General features: G+C 34.9%; 1 protein-coding gene across 1 annotated transcript; it reads left to right on the forward strand.

Moving 5' to 3' along the window:
- The first annotated feature begins 8,813 nt into the window (after positions 1 to 8,813).
- On the forward strand, positions 8,814 to 14,558 carry LOC104097932 (ferric reduction oxidase 4-like). The gene is made up of 8 exons (XM_070197205.1): positions 8,814 to 9,181; positions 9,323 to 9,419; positions 9,556 to 9,747; positions 9,910 to 10,144; positions 10,740 to 11,067; positions 11,183 to 11,420; positions 13,191 to 13,909; positions 14,160 to 14,558. Exons 1-8 carry the CDS (start codon positions 9,031 to 9,033, stop codon positions 14,297 to 14,299), a joined length of 2,100 nt encoding a protein of 699 aa, XP_070053306.1. The 5' UTR covers positions 8,814 to 9,030; the 3' UTR covers positions 14,300 to 14,558.
- Positions 14,559 to 16,323: the final 1,765 nt, after the last annotated feature.

Below are 16,323 nucleotides of genomic sequence, written 5' to 3' on the forward strand. Positions count from 1 at the left end.
TTGCACTTCAGATGCACTTAAGGTCAAATAGGTCTAAAGTGCAACCAATGGTTTCATGCATTTAAGGCCAATAAGTCTGAAGTAAAAAATTACACTTCAGATGCATTTAAGGCCAAAAGGTCTGAAGTGCAATAAACGTTTTCCTATACTTAAGGCCAATAAGTCTGAAGTGAAAAATTATACTTCAGATGCACTTAAGGCTAAAAGGTGTGAAGTGCAACAAAAGTTTTTCTACGCTTAAAGCCAATAAGTCTGAAGTAAAAAATTGCACTTCAGATGCACTTAAGCCAAAAGGTCTGAAGTGAAACCAATATTTTCATGCACTTAAGGCCAAATAGGTCTGAAGTGCATATTGTCCAGAAACAAAAAAAAAATTCTTCAAATTTTAACAATCCAATATGCGATTTAATACCTAAATCTACTCCAAATGTGCTCAAATTTAAAACATAACCTCCAAATATCATCAAGAACAAACTCCAATCATCAATTTATCAAAACAACAATAAATCTAACGAACCCATTTTGCAATTAAGAAAAAGAAGAAACCCTAAGTAATAGTAAAAAATAAAGCACCATAACAGCTCATCACTGTAAAACATCATAAACTACCTTAACATATGTTCACGAACACCATATAAAATTATTGTTATCCGAAGAAGAAGAAGAAGAAGAAGAAGAAGAAGAAGAAAGAGGAGAAAATGTCTGAAGTAGTTTAAACAATGGGTACAAGTTTTAAAAAAATTAACAAATGGGTATAGGTTAAATGGGGGCGACCAAATAGGGCACCCAATGCAATTTTTACGTTTGAGACGTGTGTAGTTGGTCCTTAGATAGAAGACCCAATACTCAAGAATTGTCTTTTGGCAAAATCAAACTATTTTTTTAAAAATCTAGATTAGGGGGTTGTTAGACATTACTAAGAACAAAACTCAATAGGTGTTGTTGTGTCTTAGGGAAGTGATTGCATGTGATGACCCGATAAGTCATCTTTAAATTGAATAAATTATTTCTGTGTTCTGGGACCTCAAATAACACTATTCATTATTCCTCGACTTGCGTGCGCAGTCCGTATAATTTTTCAGAATATTTTTATGTGAAAAATTGATTAAAATATAAAATAGAGCTTTAAAACTCAATTGGGTTGACTTTGGTCAGTATTTTGAGCGAACCGACCCGGATCAGTGTTCTGACAGTTCCAATAGGTATGTATCGTGATTTGGGACTTGGGTGTATGCCCAGAATTGAATTCGTAGGTCCCTAACTCAAATTATCGCCATTTAACGAAAAACTAGAAATATAAAGGCTAAAAATTTCCAAAGTTCAAATTTGAAGTCATTCCGGATTCATTTAACATGTTTTAGCACAAGTTTTGTAAATTAAAAAGTTTGAAACTCATAAGTCTGAATCGAGGTGTGAATTATAATTTTGATATTGTTTGACGTGATTTGAAAACCCGAGTAAGTCCGTATTATCTTTCGAAACTTGTTGGAATATTCGGATGGGGTCCCGACGGGCTCGAGTGAGTTTCGGGGTGGTTTCAGACCATTTCTAGGCCATTTTTAGCTGTTGGTTTTTGGCTACAGCAGTGTGCTATGCGATAGCGGGTAATTGTCCGCGATCGCGATGAGTAAAATGGGAGAAATTGACAGTGCTTCCCAATCGCGGATGACCTTTCGAAAAGTTATGACCATTATACTAGAGGCTGTCCGAAAGAGTTGGAGAAGGCTGTTGGAAAAATTTGTTCCTCGCGATCGCGGGAGAATGGCCACGATCGCATAGAGTAAAAAAATGCTGAAATTTTTTTTTGCTTCACGATCGCGGGAGTTTGGCCGCGATTGCATAGGGTAAATGACTGGGTAATAGAACTTAAGTTATGGAAATGAGATTTCGCCCTATTATTTCATTATTCACGATTTTGAGCTCGGATAAGGCGATTTTTGGGCGATATTCACGAAAAAATATTGGGATAAGTGTTACTTATCCTATATTGATTATATTTCATGATTCCATATTCATTTACATCATGAATCCGTGAATTTATGGAAGAAAAATAATATTTTTATAAAATCTTCCAAAAATATAAAATGAAGATTTGAAGGTCAATCCGATGTCGGAATTTGATAATTTTTATATGGTTGAACTCATATCGGAACGTGTGTTTAGATTTTGTGAGTTTTTCCGGGATTCAAGACATGGGTCCCACTATCGATTTTAAAATGAATTTCGGATTTTAATCCAAAAAATTAGTAAATTCATATGAAATTAATTCCTACGATTTGTATTGAGTATATTGAATTGTTTATGACTATATTTGAGGTGTTCAGACACTAATTCGTGAGGCAAGGGCTTATTGGAATCTTGAATTTGGTTGCGAAGTGAGGTAAGTGTCATGATTAACCTTGACTTGAGGGAATAGAACCCTTGAATGATTTGTTATATGAAATTCATGTGAACGACTTATAGGCGAGGTGACAAGTGTCTATATGTCGTCAGATTAATTGTTTGCATAATTATTTGAAATCATAAATTAATTTAAGATATGAATTAATTATTATATTGATTGTTTCTGTCATATTCCTTGCTTAATATTATGCCTTGAATCCATGCTATAATTGTTACATATTTATTTAACTTATGTGACTTAATTGCTACTTGTCATTTAGTATATTAGAAAGTAAATTGCCTATTTTCTCCCTGATTTCCACAATTAATTGCTACTTATCATTACTTGTTCCTAAATAATTTATAAATATTGTGTGCATTCTTGCCTAATAATTTTTTACTAAATGTGATATTTATTGGAGTATTTTTATTATATTTAAGAGTTGTTAAATTATATGGTTGGAGCGAGTTGCACGCCGCAACATAAATTTATTGAAGAATTATATTGTTGGAGAGGGTTGCACGCTGCAACAAAAATTGATTGAAATAATAGTTGGTTATGACTGCCGAGTTGGCTTCAACTGTTGAAATGAGTTACTTGTTTTATTTCTATTATTGTTGTTATTACTATTATTGCGTACAAGTTAATGTAAGTGACTTGCCTTAGCCTCGTCACTATTTCGTCGAGGTTAGGCTCAACACTTACAAAGTACATGAGGTCGGTTGTACTCATACTACACTCTACATTTCTTGTGCAGATTCTGGAGTTGATCCCAACGGCGTACTGTAGATTGTACTCAGATTCAGCTACTAGTGGAGACTTGAGGTATGGTTGCACGGCGTTCGCAGTTCTGAAATCCCCTTCTACTTTATTTTAGTCGTGTGCATTCTTTCAGACAACTTATTTTATTCAGACCCTTATTTGTATTATTGTAGAAGCTCGTGCACTTGTGACACAAATTCTGGGATGGTATTCAGACGTCGCTAGTATTATGGATTATTCACTTTATTTCAGACTTTATTTCCGCATTTGTTCCTTTGTTATTAATTAATTTTAAAAAAAATATTCTAAAATGACTAATATTATTCTAACGTTGGCTTGCCTAGTAAGTGAAATGTTAGGCGCTATCACGATTCCGAAGGTGGGAATTTCGGATCGTGACATTGCACCAACCCATTAACAAACTTGGCATCAAGGGCGATTTATTGTGTCATAAAATCTTGATCCGGAACCTCTGTTTTTGTCCATCTCCACCTCTATTTAGCTGTCTAGTTCGTCGTGACATTGATAGATACGTAGTAATATACTAATTGTTGACTTTTTCTCCCAGAAGCTAAGATACAACCTCAGGGAGCCACTTTCTGCTTAAACATTTTGCTACAGAAATTTGTCTATATTGCAAATATCAACACTCCTGTGGCATTATCATAGGAGTTATATTCCTCCTGTAATTTTTCATTGGCAATTTTGTACTACTATATATACTTTTGCACATAAAAAACAATAACAATGCCTCAATCCAAGTTTACTATAAAAGATTTATTTGTTCCATTTTACAATTCGTAGTCCATGACAACCTCCCAAATCTTTTTTTCTTCATTACAGTTTATGGACATTGTTTCATCTTACACAAGCTCTATTCTATTTTAAAAGAAGAAGATTTTAAAACTATTTCTTTTTCATCAGGTTAAATCAAACTAGTACAAATATTTCGGGGGCTGCTAATTAATTAATTCGGTTCTGGAAATAGGTACCCGCAGCTGTTATGGGTGCCCTCAAGAGTATTTGGAATTAATGTCATAACAAGAGTAGTATTTTTAAGCTGAGGTTGCTCATGTCCTTCAGGTAACTGTCTTCGGATCCTAGAGTTGGGATAAACTATTTGTTCTGAAGGATAATAATGTTGCTTTTACCAGCTAATATGGTCTTAGAGAAGTGGCGGATTCAGAATTTAAAAATTATGAGTTTCTACGTCAACTTCAAGTAAATTTACAATAATAACGGGATTCACAATCAAATATTTATAAATTTTTAGTAAACTTCTTAATATATAAAAAGGATCTAAGCAAAAGTAACTGGGTTCCAGGGGCGGAGGCAGAGTGCGGGACGCGGGTTCGGCCGAACCCAATAGCTTTTGTTCAAACTATGTATTTGTCTCAAGAAATCCATTGAATACGTACAACTTGTTAATTTAAAACCCAATAACTTAAAAATATTACAATTCCGAACCCAAAAGGTTTAAATTTTGGCTCTGCCTCTGCTGGGTTCCCGTAAACCCATACGCGATACTCTAGATCTGCCACTGTCTTAGAGGTCCTATAACAACTAGTTGAATGGCGACGCAAATTGACGGGCTTGTTTGATTTTTCTCTTTTTTTTTTTTAATCCCCTAACATGTATATTAAAAATACAAGGAGGGGGCATAAACCAAAACCTCCGCAAGACTTGGTACAGAAGTAGCAAAAATTGTCTTGAACATTAAGTAGAAACCTTGATACCGTGTTGATGTCGAAACTTAAAGATGGTGTGCACTGGGGCACTTGTATGACGTAACAATAACTTTGTTCCTAAGGCACTACGCAACATGGAGGTTGTATAGCTTAAGACGATAACACCATCATACCTCCATGTGTGAAAGCATCATCCTAAGGTGGATCAAAGTATCACCCTGAGTGTTTAGTAGTTTTAATTCTGAAAGAGGGGATTTGCATTCTATCCATCCTTATTGCTCCTCTAGCTTCACTAGGGAGGTTAGCTTCATGGTAGTACATGCATTCATCATCCAAAGTTGTTGCATATTTGGCCAAGAAATCTGCTACATGATTTCCTTCCCTATAGCAATGTTGTACTTTGATTCCATGTTGTGTGACTTTCTTCTGGATTTTACCAATATCCCTTTGTAGTCTCCAGGGAATATTAGTTGTGCCAAGAATCATGTTAACTACTAGAATTGAATCAAGTTCTAGGATCAACCCCGCAAAACCTTATTGGCAACACCACAATATTCCCTGAAGAGCAGCCTGTGCTTCTGAGAATTTATTAGTTGAGAATTGTATTGGAGTTGCAAATGCCATTACCAAATGACCATTTCTCTTCCTAACAACGCCGCCTGCTCCTGCTCTCCCTTGTACTGCCATATAACTTCCATCCGTATTTAGTTTCCAGGTATTCTCCTCTGGTCTGAGCCATTTGACCATCTTACATCTGAGACATGGCTTGTAGGGTTCTGAAATGTCGCAAACCGTGTGCCAGCTCCAACCCCAATCCATCTGGCTGAACCTTTTTCCCATCGCAATTTTGACTTGGAATAAAATTTGTTGGCAGATTCTAGCAACATTGGTGGACTTACTGCCATACTTTTTAGCGCACCTTGCTTTCCACAATTCCCAGCAGGTGATTGTAGGGGTGATCAGGAGGAGAATTTTGTGTACGATGTTTGTGGCAGGTCTATTCCACCATTGCTTAATAATATTCATAATACTCATACCTCTGACATGAATACCGAGAGGTTTGGAAATGAGGTTCCAAACCTTGAGAGCGCATTCTCCTGACGTGAAGACATGATTGTGAGTTTCCTGCCTTGGGATTCTACAGCAAGTGCATCGAGAGACTGTGTTGAAGACAAAAAGGTGGACCGTGTCATCCAGAGATAGCTTTCTCTTCATCATTCTCCAACAGAGAAAGGAGATCTTAAAAGGAACTACATTACACCAAACATTAGTTAAGAATGGAGTTGGTTCATGTTTCTGCCTTAAGACTTGGAAAGCACTGGCATAGGAGAAGGTCCCATGAGGATTTAGAGTCTAGATAGCCTTGTCTTTACATTGAGTGTCTCCGATCTCCACTTTTAAAATATCATCAACAAAATATTGTGGTACAGTGCTTTCGAGGAGGTCTGAGTTCCATGTACTATTTCGGATGAAGTCACAAATTTTCTATTGCCAGGCTTATTGCTAGAGTTATATAGTTGATGTATGGGGCCTAGGTTGGACCAGTTGTCCCACCAGAACAGCATGTTGCCCTCATTTACCAACCACATAATGTTTGTGCTCTATTTTTTCTCTAATTTGTAGTAGGGTTCTCCAAATACTAGAGTCTTTGGTATTTTGAATTTTAGATATAGGGTTAGATCTAGGACAATACTTGGCCAGCAGAAATTTGGTCCATAGATTATCTTCACTTGTGAACCTCCACCATCTCTTTGCTTCAAATGAGCTACATATATCTTGCAATCTTTGAAGCCTACACCTTCCTCTGAGTAAGGATAGCTCATGTTACCCTAAGAGCTCCAGTGATGTTTGTTCTTCCCTTCATTCTGACCCCAGAAGAAATTAGATAAATACATTTCAATTTGCCTTATTATGGTCTTGGGTGAAACTATGGCAGCTAATAGATAGAAAATCTGAGATTGCAAAACATGATTTATAATAAGAGCTTTTCCCCCATGGAAAGGAATTTTCCCTGCCAACCCCCTGTTTTGTGTAGAACTTTGGTTGCTAAGCTTGAGAAGTAACACACTTTCTTCCTTCCCACATAAATTGGATAGCCCAGGTACGTAAATGGAAATTCTGCTTGTTTGTACCTCGTCCAGTTCCTTATCCTTCCGTTGATTCTCCTATCACAATTTTTATGCGTCAAGAAGAAGCTTTTCTCTTTGTTGATTTCCTGACCAGACGCCTCCCGGTACTCATTAAGCACATTCAAGATGAGCTTTACTGACTTTTTGTTCCCTGAAGTAAAGAGCACTAAGTCGTCAGCATAGCTTAAATGATTGATCTTAGGCCCTCTAGGATTCATAGTAAACCTTGTGAATCTTTCATTCTCGTGAAGTTGATTCAAGGCTTTAGACAACGCTTCAACAGCTAGAATAAATAAAGCAGGTGATAAAGGATCCCCTTGCTTTAGTCCCCTAGAAGAGCCAAAGAAACCATTTCTGGTTCCATTAATTAAAATAGAGTACCAATTATTGGATAATAATCTGTGAATCAGTTCAATAATCCCTTCTGCAAACCCCAATCTTCTTAGAACTGCTGAGAGAAAGTTCCAGCTGAGCTTGTCATAAGCCTTTGACATATCGAGCTTGATAACTATAATAATGATATTTGGATCAGCTTTCGTGTACCTTGATTATTTCATCTATGCTTAGTTGCACGGTGCAACTTGCACCCAATATATCTGTTCTTAAAATCCTGGTAAATTTAGGGATTCAATTTACTTTACCTACAGTCAGTTCTTAACTTTAGACAACGTCGAGCAATGTAGTGTCGACATGTGATCAGTTAATCAGTTGCCTTTTTTCTCCTTCTCTTACCTCCTTTATTCCTTTCTCCAGCTTCAATTTCTTGTATACTTTACGTAAAGTTTATCATGTATATTTCTTTGCAAACCTAAAATATGTAACCAGTGTGCCTCCTTTCCAAATGATTAAACTTTTAGACGGGACAAACATAAAATAATCATAGTTTCGAGAGAAAAGGGTTAGAATACGTACACCCACAAACAAAATTTTTTCCGTGTTTGGAAAAAGAATGTAAGGTGGCATGTTACAGATTTAGAATAAATACTATGTAACAAAGAGTATTATTATCGTTCAAGTTTTTACGATTCACTCAATTCAATACTGAAACACTTTCTATTCGCATTCTTAAATGTATTATGCATTTGCTATTTTTTCTTTTTACGAAAAGAAATTCGCCCACGATACCTGTTTAAACAATTACAAAGAAAAATCATATATATAGTTTATATATCCAGTAGTACTTAAAATGAAATCCATCAGATTGCCAACCCTTGAACGTACTACATGATTTGTGTACTGCAACTCTATGTCTAGTTAGTCAACTGTACTTGCAGTGCTAGTACCATCTGAACTTGGAATTTTTCATTCATCCAATTTCTTTAAATAAAAGGAAATCTTTTAATTAAATTATCTTTTGAATCGATGCATCCATTCCTATTTGCTATGCCTGTGGTCAACTTATCCCTCATCATTCCAAGTTATTGCTAGTACTTGTTAACTAGTTGACTTATAATAAATTTTTGTTATTTTAAAATATATAATTTTTTTTAATAAACTTTAAGAATCTATACGTGTAAATTCACACTGAAAATTAAGTTCCTTTCACATTCGTTCCTTCATATAAATTGAGACAAAATGAGTATAATTTTCTTGAATATAACTTATGTATATCGTAGGTCGGTGTAAAGAAATTTTTATACTATCACGTTACTTTAAGGATATCTACCGATAAATCTCTTCAAAATACGGGTAAGTATTCCAACAGATAAAGATGACCTAATGGTATAAATATGTCTCAAATTGACACAATACATATAACTTAAAATCTTTTTTTACCTTGATCGGCAAAAGAGGTAAAGTGACTCTTCCAGTTTATTGAAAGGCAAATAAATCTTGTAGGCGCATTTAATAAACTGCTAAAGACCTAAAAAAATCTCGATTAAAAAAACTGAGATAGTTCCAGTACTTGAGAAGTCTACGCAAGGGAATTAGTAGCTAACATCAATGACAAAAAGTAAACGCTACAACATCTCTTTTATAAGCCAATCTCATCGCATGCATATGTATATGCAACAACGATCAAGATAGTAGTAATTCAATTCAAGAAACGATCACAATTTAGGCAAAGATGGGAAGCAGATTCGTGTGGAAAATTGTTTTGCTATTGGTTTTTGTTGGATGGCTCTTCATCTGGATAATGTTACCTACAAAGACTTACAAAGATTCATGGACTCCCCAGCTCAAAATCAAGCTCAACTCCACATATTTCAGAGAACAAGGTAGTGATTAATTAAATTAGCTTAGTTTAATTTCTTCCCGTTTTTCCAAGTAAATATAACGCCAAATCTGAACCATTTCCTAAAGTTCAGGAGCATATTTGGACCTTTGCCCTAAACCTAATTGACACTTCTTTACTGCAGGGATAAATCTTCTTTTATTTACATTTCCTATAATGTTGATAGCTGCTCTGAGCTGCATCTATCTTCATCTTTACAGCAAGTCAAGTTCTGATCAGAGGTAATTAGTTAATTACTTAATTTCATCTTCTCGTTCTCAGCCATTAATATTTATCACGTTGAAGGAACAAAAAGATAACATAATTATATATTCTCGGCATGTTATAATTTTGTGACTGGTTGGTGAATTTTTGCAGTAGTAATAGCAATAAGGGGCAATATTTTCGTTCATGGAAACGGCCTGTGCTTGCGATGGCTCCTCTGGGAATTGTGAACGCCGTTGAGCTTGCCTTTGCTGTTATGTTTATCGCCCTTCTAGTTTGGTCTTTATCAAACTACGTCTATATCAGCTTTGGTCATCTCCATATGCACAACGCTGGAGAGAAAGTGTAGGTTTTTCTACTTCTTAAAATTAAACAGTTGAATCCTATTGTTGATATGTAAATATATATCTATGTTCCGCGTAAAAACTGTTGAATTCAGTTGAACTAATATTACAACATCGATCCGCCTCTTCTTATCAATGGATCGGTATTTTGGGTAATTTGCAGGTGGATGGCAAAGTTTCGAAGTGTATCTTTAAGGCTTGGCTACCTTGGGAATATTTGCTATGCGTTTTTGTTTTTCCCTGTGACCCGATTGTCTTCAATTTTGCCGCTGGTTGGGCTAACCTCAGAATCAAGCGTTAAGTATCATATCTGGCTTGGTCATGCCTCAATGGCTCTTGCCATTCTCCATAGTGTTGGCTTCGTCATATACTATGCCGTCTCTCATCAAATGATAGAGGTTTGTTGACATATATCCTTGACAATATTCTTTTAGTATTTGGAGCTCTTAGTTATTGCTCTCTCTATTTCAAAAAGAATGAACTTATCACTCCTATTTAGGGAGTCAAACACGTTTTTTTTTTACCATGTTTATTGTAAATAGTTTTTAAATATTTTGAATTGTTAATTTCTGTGACTTATTATAGTACTGTAGTTTTTAAATATGTAAATTTTATTTCAATAACTTAAAGAAGTTATAGCCGAATTCACACAAAAAATTAGTCAATTTGATCCTCGTACTCCGAAAAGGTTCAATCATATGTAACGGAGGGTATATATCTTTGGACGATAAGTTTACTGACAAATGACTTTAGGGTGAAATCTGTAGATTCACCTGAACTTATTACTTTCAGTTCGAAACTATGTTATGTTATATATATATATATATATATATATATATATATATATATATATATATATATGTAAACAAAAGAGTTAAACGGTATACATATTAAATAGTACGATCACTCAATTTGAGTCTACCAAGGCTAACTAGATTTTGGATTCGCCTCTGTCTTTAATTAGTCCTACAACTAAATACAATTTTTTTGCAGATGTTAGAATGGAGCAGTACCTACGTATCCAATGTGGCTGGAGAAATTGCTGCCTTGGTTGCAATAGCAATGTGGTGTACTAGTTTGTACAAGATCAGGAGAAAGATGTTTGAAGTATTCTTCTACACACATCAGCTCTATACTCTCTACATCTTCTTCTACCTATTGCATGTTGGTGCTGCCTATACATGCATGATCATCCCTGGAATTTTTCTCTTTGTGATCGACCGATACTTGAGATTCTTACAGTCTAAACGAAGGGCTCGATTAATTTCTGCACGTCTTTTACCTTGTAGAGCTATTGAACTCACCTTTTCCAAAAATCCAGGTGAATATAATCTTTGCACTTACCTAAGCATGTTAATTAGTTACCTTTTCAAGATGTTAAAGAAGCTAGTATAGTAGTATATTAATGGATGTACGTACTTATTTTCACTTTACAGCATTGACGTACAACCCTACAAGCATCTTGTTTGTAAATGTGCCAAGCGTATCCAAGTTGCAGTGGCATCCATTTACTGTAATTTCTAACAGTAATTTGGAGGCAGATAAACTCAGTGTTGTCATTAAATGCATGGGAAGTTGGAGTCAAAAGTTAGAAAAACAACTTTCTTCTTCTCCGGATCATCTTCAAATCTCAACAGAGGGACCCTATGGACCTTCATCATCTCATTTCTTAAGGTAAGTACCAAGGCGGAAACCTATATATACATATATATATATATATATATATATATATATATATATATATATATATATATAATCATCCATGTTAATTAGTTAGGTGATTTTACCTCAAGACCTTGTTCTTATTTTTCACCATGCATTCGTGTTTTTATATTTGTTTCTTTTATTCATACGTTTTACTTAAATTATTACTTGAGATATCATGCGAAAACTTTTGTCTAGTATAAAGTACCAACCATGACATTTGCTAATGATCTGCGCGCTTTGGCTCTTTGATCTTTAAAGGGGAACAGTTCTCTTTGTAAATATATACTCCCTCCGTCCCACCTCATGAACAAATATTTGATTGAACAAAGAATTTAAAAAAAAAATACTTTTGAAACTTGTAGTTTAAACCATGTCATAAACATTTTTTCCCCTATAAAATTATACTATTAAGGGTAAAACGAAAAGTTTAAACTTGAATACGTATATTTTGTTTTTTTTTGGGATAAGCTAAAAAGGAAAGTGTATCATATAATCAAACTACTCTTGATTTATGTTCAAAATCTGCTCGCTGAACACATCATCTTAGTAGTTGTTGCTCGACTTGATGTGAGTTTGAAAGTGAAGTTGTTTCTACAGATCTCTTGTAATTCATGATCAGTTTAGCTTCTATACACTTCTAATTTTTTCACTAGGCCCTCTAAAAAAATAACTAAATGCAATCATCCATAATAAGCAGGATTATTAAGCTGAAAAATAAGATATGACATTACAAAAAAGTAAAAAAAAACGATATTATAGAAGTTCTTTACATTATCGGTATATATAAATTAAACAAACAAGGGCCAAAAATGCCCCTCAATAAGGAGAAAGTAAAAGAATAATTACAGTTCTCTCTCCTCTAATGTTGACATGGAAAATCATGGGATCTTCATGTAGTTTACATTAATTAAAGGTACTTAATTTAAAATGCAATCATCCATGTTAATTACCTCGAGACCTTTCCTTCTTCTTATTTTTCACTAATGCATTCGTGTTTTTATATTTTTTTCTTTTATTCATACGTTTTACTTATATGTTTACTTGAGATAGCATGCGAAAACTTTTGTCTAGTATAAAATACCAACCAACATTTGCTAAAGATCTGCGCGCTTTGATACTTTGATCTTTAAAAAGAAACATTTCTCTTTGTCTAAATATTACTCCCTCTGTCCCACTTTATAAAAAGATATTTGATTGGACACATAATTTAAAAAGAAAAAAATATTTTTGAAACTCATAGTCTAAACCATGTCATAAACATTTTGCCCTCATAAAATCATGTTATTATTAAGGGTAAAACGAAAAGTTTAAAGTTGAATACATAAATATTTCATTCTTTTTGGAATAGATAAAAAAGGAGAGTATATCATATAATCAAACTGCTCTTGATTTATATTCAAATATTTGCTCGTTGAACACATAATCTTAGTAGTTGTTGCTCAACTTGATGTAAATTTGAGAGTTAAATTATTTCTCTTGTAATTCATTATCAGTTTAGCTTCTATACACTTCTAATGTTTTCACTAGGTCATCTAAAAAATAACTAAAGTAAATCGTCCATAATTAAAAGTAGGATTATTAAACTGGAAAAATAATGTACGTGCTACCTTCTACAATAAAGTAAAAACACTGATACTATAAAAGTTCTTTGCATTATCGTTGTATGTAAATTACATTCATAATTCATTAGTGATGCATTATTACAACGATTTTAACGAAAACAATGTGGCATTGCAGTCGAGAGTGCCTAGTGATGGTCAGTGGAGGAAGCGGAATTACTCCCATGATTTCCATAATCCGAGAGCTCATTTACAGAAGCACACAACCCAACACCAAAGTACCAAAGCTGATCCTAATTTCAGCTTTCAAGGACACAGCTGATCTCACAATGCTAGACCTCTTGCTTCCTCTCTCCACCACTCCTGCTGATATTTCCAAATTAGATTTGCAAATCGAAGCCTATATTACTAGAGAAAATGGACAAGAACATAACATTGAAAGTGCCCATCACAAGCAACTCATCCAGACAATAGTGTTCAAACATAATCCAAATGACTCCGCCATTTCTGCAGCCCTTGGCCCAAGAAGTTGGCTATGGCTCGGCGCGATAATTTCGTCCTCTTTTATCATGTTTCTCCTTTTGTTAGGCATTGTCACACGTTACTCCATATACCCAATTGAGCGCGATGGCAGGCTCTATCACTACAGTGCAAAAATCATTTGGGACATGTTCTTGGTTTGTGCCTCCATTTTTATTGCCACCAGCATCATTTTTATGTGGCAAAAAAGGGACAATGAAGCTGAAGGGAAACAAATTCAGAATGTGGAACTACCTACCCCTACAAGTTCACCTGCAGGTTTATTATGTGGTACAGAAAGGGAACTGGAAAGTCTTCCCCACCAGTCTCTTGTTCAAGCCACTAAGGTGCATTATGGTGCAAGGCCTGATCTAAAAAGTGAGTTTACTAATTCTTGTTAGTTCACTCATTCAGAAATTTCGCTAAAATTTTACAATTTAATATATATGTATAAAAAGTAATACTAGTAATATTTAACTAGTATACATAGTATAATTTTTTCCGACAAAAGATGTTCAACTCACCACCCTTTGTCGGCTCTAGCTCCGCCCTTAGCGCTCACACACACCAATCTTCTTGAAATAATTGTTATGAAAGGAACTAATTATTTGAATTGCGTGACATGCAGGAATACTTTTTGATTGCAAAGCATCAGATGTTGGAGTTGTAGTTTGCGGGCCACAGAGCATGAGACATGAAGTTGCCAAAATATGTGCTTCTGGCTTGGCAGAAAACCTGCATTTTGAGGCTATCAGCTTTAATTGGTGATGTTTGGGTTTGTTACGTGCGACAAAACGAGGACAGATGTGTGGTTTTTTAATACTGTTTCTTTTTCTTTTTTCTTTCTGCTTAATTGCTACTCAATTTGGAAGGATTGGCTTTTGGATTGTTTGTTGTGTGTAAGTTTCTAACATAGGACTAAGAAAGTTGTGTTGTGTATAGCCTAACCTGCTCAAAAGTTGTATAAAAACAATATGCTCTTATACTGTTCTACGTATAAAGAAAATAATGAGCATCTTTATGTGAATATGGATATATGTGTAGTGTATATGCTTGCATGTGTATTCATGTTGTATCGTACACAAACCTAAAACTTTATACGGAAACTAAAATTGTGACAAAATTCATTGATAATTGGAGGGTAAATTTTATCAAGGATCATCAAGTTAAACTTTGTAACAGTTTGTGTTGTGAAACAAAACGAGTAACTTTTCCAAATGGAGGGTAAATTTATTCAAATTAAACTTTGTAACACAAAAATCAGTTTTCTTTCTTTCTGTAACATAAAAGTCATTTTAGTATAGCTTAATTAATAGAAATATAAAAGTGACTGAAACATATAAATTTTGACCCAAAAATTGACGTTGCAATTCTGATCCTCTAATTAATTTATTAAAATTTCACACAAAGTCATCTTCTAAAATTTTGGTCATTGATGTTAGCAAGCTGTGATCATAACTGTTGATCATATTTGAACCTACAAACTAAATGCAAATATTAATGCTGATATTTTAATTCACTTTCAAAATCACCAATTGACGTACAAAAGACTAACAAACTAAATGAAAAAGAGGTCTTGGCAAAGACGAGGAAGAAGGATCAACATGCCCTCACGCTCATCCACCAATGTTTGGATGATGCCATGTTTGAGAAGGTGGCAGATGCTACCACCTCAAAGGAAGCTTGGGGGATTTTACAAAATTCTCTTCAAGGAGTTGACAAGGTGAGGAAGGTAAAACTTCAAACTCTAAGGGCTGATTTTGAAGTTTTAAAAATGAAAGAATGCGAATGCATTTCGGATTATTGTTCAAAAGTGAAGGCTTTTGTAAATCAATTAAGAAGATATGGGGAGGACATAAAAGATGTCCGTGTGGTAGAAAAGATCTTTCGCACTTTAACACCTAAATTTGATTTTGTGGTGTGTGCTATTGAGGAGTCTAAAGATTTAGACTCTATGATGGTAGAGCAATTGGAGGGTTCTTTACAGGCCCATGAAGAAAAGATCAAGAGGAGACAAGAAGTGCCATTGGAGCAACTTCTTAAAACTCACACTACTAAAAAATTAGGTTTTAGCGACGGACAAATTCTATAGCTAAACAGAAAAATTCGTCGCTAATCTCATTTAGCGACGGATTAGCAACGGATTATCAAGAAATACTGCTAGCTACGAGCATTTTAGCGACAGATTAGCGATGGCGTTCGTAGTTAATTTCAGTTTTTTTTGTAGTGTCAGGCATCCTTTAAGGATTATGGAGGTGAAGAGAGTTATCGAGGAAATGGGCGAGGCAGAGGCCGTGGTGGTCATGGAAGAGAAAGAAGTAACGGTAACAACTTCAACAATGAAGTTAAAATCCACCAGACATTCAAAGGTCGTGGTCGTGGACATAGAGGAGGAAGTGGACGTGACTACTACCAAGAAAATAATGGACAAAGGTATGACAAATCCAAAATTGAGTGTTATAATTGTTATAAATTTGGCCATTACTCTTGGGAATGTCGTAGCAATGTTGAAGAAAAAGCTAACCTTGTTGACGACAAGAAAAAAGAAGTTGAGTCAACGCTGTTGATGGCACTCAAGGAAGAAGACAGGGATGATTGCAGCTCGTGGTATTTGGACAATGGAGCAAGCAATCATATGTGTTGATGCAAAGAGAAGTTTGTGGAGATCAATAACACGGTGAGAGGTAATGTGTCCTTTGGAGATTCCTCAAAGATTCAAATTGAAGGATAGGTACGATTCTGATCTCCTGTAAAGATGGTAGTCACAAGCTAATTCAAGATGTTTATTATGT

The sequence above is a fragment of the Nicotiana tomentosiformis genome, chromosome 3, assembly GCF_000390325.3.
Source record: "Nicotiana tomentosiformis chromosome 3, ASM39032v3, whole genome shotgun sequence".
In the NCBI taxonomy this organism is placed as follows: domain Eukaryota; kingdom Viridiplantae; phylum Streptophyta; class Magnoliopsida; order Solanales; family Solanaceae; genus Nicotiana; species Nicotiana tomentosiformis.

Excerpts from the sequence above, each read along its gene's own strand:
- LOC104097932 (XM_070197205.1), top strand. The coding sequence starts at position 9,031 with ATGGGAAGCAGATTCGTGTGGAAAATTGTTTTGCTATTGGTTTTTGTT. Across the intron at positions 9,182-9,322 it reads CACATATTTCAGAGAACAAG|GGATAAATCTTCTTTTATTT; the intron begins GTAGTGATTAAT and ends TCTTTACTGCAG. Across the intron at positions 13,910-14,159 it reads TGCAAGGCCTGATCTAAAAA|GAATACTTTTTGATTGCAAA; the intron begins GTGAGTTTACTA and ends CGTGACATGCAG.